The sequence below is a fragment of the Hyposmocoma kahamanoa genome, unplaced genomic scaffold (assembly GCF_003589595.1).
Source record: "Hyposmocoma kahamanoa isolate Upper Pololo Valley unplaced genomic scaffold, ASM358959v1 78, whole genome shotgun sequence".
Lineage (NCBI taxonomy): Eukaryota > Metazoa > Arthropoda > Insecta > Lepidoptera > Cosmopterigidae > Hyposmocoma > Hyposmocoma kahamanoa.
In genome coordinates this window covers 17,002,024-17,008,686 of record NW_020653945.1, presented here as the reverse complement: position 1 = coordinate 17,008,686, position 6,663 = coordinate 17,002,024, and the positions used below count along the sequence as shown (strand labels likewise).

Here is a 6,663-nt window from a genome sequence, read left to right as displayed (position 1 = left end):
TATTATTTGTTAAAAAAGTTATCAATTTTGCCGCACCTTTATTTACAAAGCCGCTAGTACATGCCGAAGGATATTTTTTTCTACTTAGAAAATTATTGGAACTATACTGTAAGTAACTCACGCACATCACATTTTCGTATATTTTGAGATAAAAAATAAAATATAGGTATATACCGAAACTATCAACTTTTCAAGAAAGTATACAAGAATAAAAGTTGTTAGCTCAATACTCCACAAGTTATTCCTATGTCCAAGAATTATCAATATGGGCCCACTGTGTCTCGTTGTGAACTAAAAGTCTACGATTCGAAAGAAGATAAACAAAAATAATATCTCTGCTTTTTATTGCCATTGTCATTTGTTGTTTATTCTTATGCGCTTTTGACATATGTATCAAACTAATACAAAACTACAAGTTAGACTACGTATGCAATAATCATGGATTTATTTAATGGCAAATGATCCGTTTGCCACAAAAACTATAGAATAATGTTTGAAAATACAATATAAATAAGTGTACCCAAATTCGAAAGCAGGCAAGTACTTTTAAAAAATGACAAGAGAACGCCACGTTAATAATACCGACGCAGACAACCCGTTCGAACGCGACCGGGGCTCTGGCCATAAGACTATGGCCAGAAATGGCGAAATTAGAGGTCAAAAAAGTCAGAAAACAAAACCCGAAAGGCCCGAAAGGCCCGAAAAGCCAGAAAGACCCGAAAGGCCCGAAAGGCAGAGAAAAACTACCTCATCCGGATCAAATGTGGGGTTTTTCAAAAAAGATGTCTGTGTCGACTTTCGTGACTCCAACGTCCAAGTGGTGATGGTCCTGGGCCTCTTAGCTATCATGGTATTAGCTCTATGGTACGGATTCACACAAGGATGCTTTAGACCTAGCCCTGCTTTAGAGGAAGTTAGACCACCAGAACGAGAACGACGACGGACGGGTAGTAGTCGCGGGTTAGCTTACGATTTATAATTACAACCTGTATGCAATTATTCACGTATATATACGCCTACTAACGACATCAAACACCACTAGGTCTTGTACGATTGTCAATGTGTATTGCTATAAGTAATTGCCAGTTTTCGGTAATAAGATGATAATGACATCTTTAGTAAAGTAAGTTATCTACATTAATGGTGATTGTAGGTAGAAACGTGTTAAATAGGTAAGTACAGATAGGTAAGAACTATGCTCTGCGGTTTGTTATCTTTTCTATATATTTGTTTTTTATTTTATTTTACCCAGAAAATCAGAAGATTTGAATACTCTTGTAAAACTTACAACCTTACCCCATGCATCGTTAAGAGCCCACTGTTGAAATAACAGGAAATTACTTCCGTTTATAAAGAGAAACCACGAAACACTGATTTACCTGAACTTGAAAAGTAGGAAAAGTTGTTGATAAACCGCAATAACTGCAACACGGCATATGATGCATCCTGTTGCGCCTTTATTTACCGACAATAGCACATCGTTTCGTAACCTGCGGTCTACAGACCCCTGGATGCCAGTGGAGGTTCGCGGCCTCACTCTAATTATATTATTAAAATAAACCAATTTAATCGCACTTTATTTTTACTACGACATCAAAGATACATATGTCTCCGTCTCACTCATAGATCCTGATGGGCGTAGAATATTTATATCTCCAATAGGGCTAGCACGCTGTAAAAGCGCGACGCCACTAGCGAGACGACAAAACTCTCTCGCAGTTGTCAATTTTTACCGTTTTACGTAGCACGACATGACATGCCGACAAACGTAGGCTCCGCGAGTAGCTTCAGTTGCGGGCGACATAGTATGTGTTACCATTTACATAAAAAATATTCAACTTGCGTTATATTCTTATGTGACAACACCGAATCGGTGATAGAGATACACCGTTTCATTCCTTCATTGAGTGAATTAGAAAACACATTGACGTCACATCTGTCGAAATTCTAAGGGTCGTATTCCAGAGCTCTACTCAATGCTCAAGTCAGAACTTGAGTATAATTTCAAGCACTGGAAATACGGCCCTAATGGCAAGGACTTGAGTATGATTTCTAGTTTAGTCTTTAAATCATACTCAAGTCCTGACTTGAGGATTGAGTAGAGTTCTGGAATACGACCCTAAGTGATTTTGAATCAACATGGCGCTAATTAGGAAAAATGTAAGTTTTTATTGAATTAATTTTGCTTTTCTTACGACTTTCGGTAGTTATAGTACTGTCATTTGTTGAATTGCACTCGTACATTATTTTCGAACAAATTGTTTTAGATATACTAACTTGTTTCAACGAAACAGAAAATCGTTTACAAAATACATAATAAAATTGTAAAAGTAAATGTTACTGCAATTGAATGTATTTGCATTATGCTTGTGATAGCATGTATACATTACTTGCGTTTACCGTAGAATACAATGGTATGCACCTAGTTTAGCTTAGTGTTATTTACTATGTAACTAATGTAGTCAAACTTTATATAATTTCAGAGTACGAAGCTAATAAATTTAATAAAACCTGATGGACTACATGTCGTGCCAGAAGATGGAAGTCGAACGTCTCCGCTTGCAGCAATTGCTAAAGAAAGCAGGGTCGGACAAAAGCGTGGTGAAGTAGAAGCACGTTAGTAGTATTTCTTAAAAATTGTATTGAAAAGACAAGACAAATTATTTGTTTCATTACTTCAGTCATGAAACAGCTGGGGGATAAAAGATTTCGTCAGTTCTGTGACGTTACAGATTCATGGAACAAATAGGAAGTACCCGTTTCCCTTATTACTAATATAGAGTTTATACAAAATTTCAACTTGTTGGCTGTCATAGGCACAGTCAAGGGCACTAACATGTATACAACCTACCAACTTACCTAACCTCGCTCAAAAATGTGTATACACATATCTTATGTTACTCATTATAAGGTATATGTGAAAATGCATCGGAGCGGTTGGTATACATGTTGTTGGTGAATGTATACATGTTATTCACATACATAAATACATACAACAGGTTATTGTACTGTTTTTAATAAGTATTCTTTATTTTTTAGACGTGGCTTGGCAGAGTTTGCTTATCACTTAAGTCGTTATTGTCAGACATAGCAGAAATAAATGTGATGGAGGTACAGCTTGGAAGTCTACTAGACTCTGAGTTAGAAGACGATACCTGATCCTGAGATAAAAAAAAATACTACTTGTATGGTCATAACCATTTTTTCACTGTGGATTAAGCCTCTTTACTTAGGTAATAACACTGATTACTTTAATTAGTGATTATTTATCTCAAAACCTTTAATTGTTAGTTACCTGTATGAAAATAAATTGATTTATCAAAGTTGTACTATCATTTAACCACTTGTAAAATTATATTTACGTATTTTCTATAGAAATACTCATTTAAGCCTGACACAAGTCATAGTATTATATTCTAACTGTATTCTACATTATATTTTTTATAAAGTTATTTTTATAAAACACTATACAAATATTTTTTATTGCACACAAGAACAAAATACATTTAAAAAACCAAAAGACGGGTACAACAACAAGCGGCTTTATTTTAAGATTCTTCCAGACAACTTCCGAGTTACAGGATAAAATTAAAGGCAATAATTAGTTGAGGGCGCAAAAACTGCTATTGAATACGAATTTAATACAAATATTGTTCTTGCACTAATAAAAATAAAATACTCAAATAAATAAAAAATACATATACATACATACATAATTCTTTTACGATTAAGGCTGCAAAATTGTGGAACGATCTCCCATTTGAAATCTGACATTCTAAGTCGCTACCTATTTTTATTTACAAAACCGGATTGCGTAAATATCTTCTAACACGGTCCTAGTCTGCAACGTGTGAATATTTATTAGTAAGTATAAGTTTATTTAGGTATATTTATATATACATAGGTATAATATATAGCTGTTTATTAAATATTTTATAAATTACTATGTGTTTTTATTTCATTTATTTTGTATTTTTTTTTAATTTGTGAAATTGGCACACTACGTCTCCCGCTCCGATTAGCTTTCCTCTAACTCAAAGGTTATCTGGAAGAGATCGCTTTTAGTGATAAGACCGCCTTTGCCCACATTAGCTTTAAGTTGTTTATGTTACTATTCTTGTCCTTGTGTGTGAGCAATAAAGTGTTTATCTATCTATCTATCTATATCATTACGCTTACTTTCCATCGGAGTAGACAGAGACTATGGACCTCCACCTGCTATGTTCTTGACAAACCTTCGCCTAATCCACTCCACTCCAAAATATATATACTTACAAAAATTATAATCACTGAAGAAAGAAAGAGCGATAGGATTAAAAAAATATAACATAAATAATATAAAATCTAATAAATAAATATCAGTAGATAAAAATATTATTATAAATAGAGTAAGAATAAGAGAAAAGAATAATTAGAGTACCTATATGTTAAGTAGAAATGATATTTTTTTCTAGTAATATATTGATAAAAACAAAAACATTAACTTTTATTCCTCTGTCGCGCACCCTAAGCCTCAAAGACAAATATCTCGCACTTTGACGTTTAAATGCGAGATATTTGGCTCGAAATAAACAATCGTGCTACGCACTGCGAGAGCGTGTCGCACGCATCTGTCAATCGACAGACAAATGTTGCAATGACAAATAAATGCGACTCGACAAGCACCGTCGTGCTACCGGATCGCGACATACCAATATCTCGCGCTTCTATGTCGTTTCTCGCCCTGTCGTGCTAGCCCCACTGGTACAGTCAAGAACATATCAAGCTTGGCACTTTGTACTTTAGACCGTTCTAATCGTAAGCGGCATACAGTTGGATTTAAATCGTAAGTGTTAAGCTTGAAGTGCTCTTGATCTTGTACTTGACTGTACTTGACATTTTGGACCGTTTTTATCGTAAACGCAGTAGAATTGAATTTAAATCAGTGTCAAGCTTGACATACTCTTGATACTGTACCCTAGGTTTCACTAATCGATCGTACGTCTACGTATCGTAACGTACAAATTATATACTTAATAATTGGATAATGATTAATAATAACGCACACACTCAACATAGCCCCGCACTAGGGAAACCCTGTGTCGCGGCTGCCATGGACACACACATAGACAACCACAAATTACACCCATACTCATGAGAGATAAACCACAAATTACACCCATACTCATGAGAGATAAATGTAGGCCATACAAATATTTCTCTCGGCCCGGGAATCGAACCTGGGGGTGGATTCAAAACCTTACGATAACTCTGTTGTCGACCGATTCGATTTGATATCGTACGATTTCTGTTGATTTTTATTCGGAACCGCCGAATCGAGCGTCAAACTGTCGCATTCGAAACCGAACCCAAATAACATCACACCCGTACGATTACTGGAACTTCTGCCTTAGTGTCTATAGTACCATTGATTTGTACCATCAATGGTACAAATGAACTTCTCGATCGGCGAAGGCTACAAATGTTATTCAGAACATTGTTATCGAATGAAAGTTACCGAACTTCCTATTCTTTACAAAGCAAGAATGTAATATGGAAATCTCTTATTGTTCATTAAAATAAATTAATAAAATTGAACAAAATCCAGACTTTATTTAAAAGAGTTTTCATTTTTCTTATTATCTATTGCACTGACTAACTCCGTAAACGCTGTTGGATAACGATATCTGGGGGTCTACTCTCGATCTCTGTCCGACACCCGTCCGAAACAATTACTGCCAAATAAGCAATACTTTATACCAAATGAAAAGACGCGTGATGCGAATGAAGCTTCATACTTGATATTTGTCTTTTAATTTTGTTGAATATTATTTATTTGACAGTAATTGTTTCGGACGGATGTGGGACGGAGATCCAGAGTAGCCCCCCTTATCCGAATCCGAATCCGAATCGAACGATTAACCCGAATGTTCTGAATAGCGACGAGAACGAAATCCAATCGAACGATTCGGTTAAAATATCGAAGAGTTCTGAATCGGGGTTCTGGGACCTCTGCGTGGCAGTCCGGCATGGTAACCGTTCGGCCATGGAGGCAGTTTAATGATTAGCTCCTTTGTTTTAATTTTTTATATTTATTTTCATATCTCCTGATATAATTAATTACATTGGAAGAAATCTCATCGTTGTCAGGTGCAGAGATAACGAAGGTTAAGATATGTATGGGCTAAATATGTATCGGCGTTTGGAAGAGGCAACGGTGTATACCCAACGCGAAGATAAATATCTCCTCATCACCACCATTACAAAAAAGTGCTTCCTACTAAATAAAGTTACCAAGGGTACACCAGCAATGTAGCAGACGAATTTCATATTGCTTTATCGGAACGTTTTGTAATAAATATTGTAAACGTTCCTTTTTTTAGCTTAGAACACATATCATCTCTCCACTATTAATATAAAATTATAATGTAAGCTAGTGGCATTTTTTAATTATTTCACTATAGGCCTGAAGTATACCTGTAATAAATGATAAGATTGGCAGTACGTCTATTATTTTTATGTTGTCCAAAATACAAACTTGTATGTACATTTTTTATAATTTCAACTGACGAGACGAACAAGTCGTAAAAGTTCATCATCACACTAGAGGGATAAAAACTATACTTAAAGAAACTCAGCAGGGTGGCTAACAATATGTGGGGTGCCAGAAGATTTTTAGGGCAA

General features: G+C 35.4%; 1 protein-coding gene across 4 annotated transcripts; it reads left to right on the top strand.

The window, feature by feature from the left end:
• Positions 1–570: 570 nt before the first annotated feature.
• Positions 571–6,448, top strand: LOC113233269. Of its 4 annotated transcripts, none has more exons than XM_026468327.1 (2): positions 571–960; positions 6,136–6,448. In XM_026468327.1, the coding sequence occupies exons 1-2, from the start codon at positions 632–634 to the stop codon at positions 6,149–6,151; spliced, it is 345 nt and encodes a 114-aa protein (XP_026324112.1). In that variant the 5' UTR covers positions 571–631; the 3' UTR covers positions 6,152–6,448. The 4 variants fall into 4 exon arrangements, with proteins under 4 accessions (XP_026324112.1, XP_026324110.1, XP_026324111.1 ...); XM_026468325.1 differs by having other exon boundaries at positions 6,112–6,448; XM_026468326.1 differs by having other exon boundaries at positions 6,130–6,438.
• Positions 6,449–6,663: the final 215 nt, after the last annotated feature.

What these genes read in the sequence shown, in the direction of transcription:
- LOC113233269 (XM_026468324.1), top strand. Translation starts at nt 632, where the DNA reads ATGGCCAGAAATGGCGAAATTAGAGGTCAAAAAAGTCAGAAAACAAAA. An exon ending in CGGACGGGTAGTAGTCGCGG is followed by an intron (nt 961 to 1,252) that starts GTTAGCTTACGA and finishes TATTTTACCCAG; the next exon opens with AAAATCAGAAGATTTGAATA.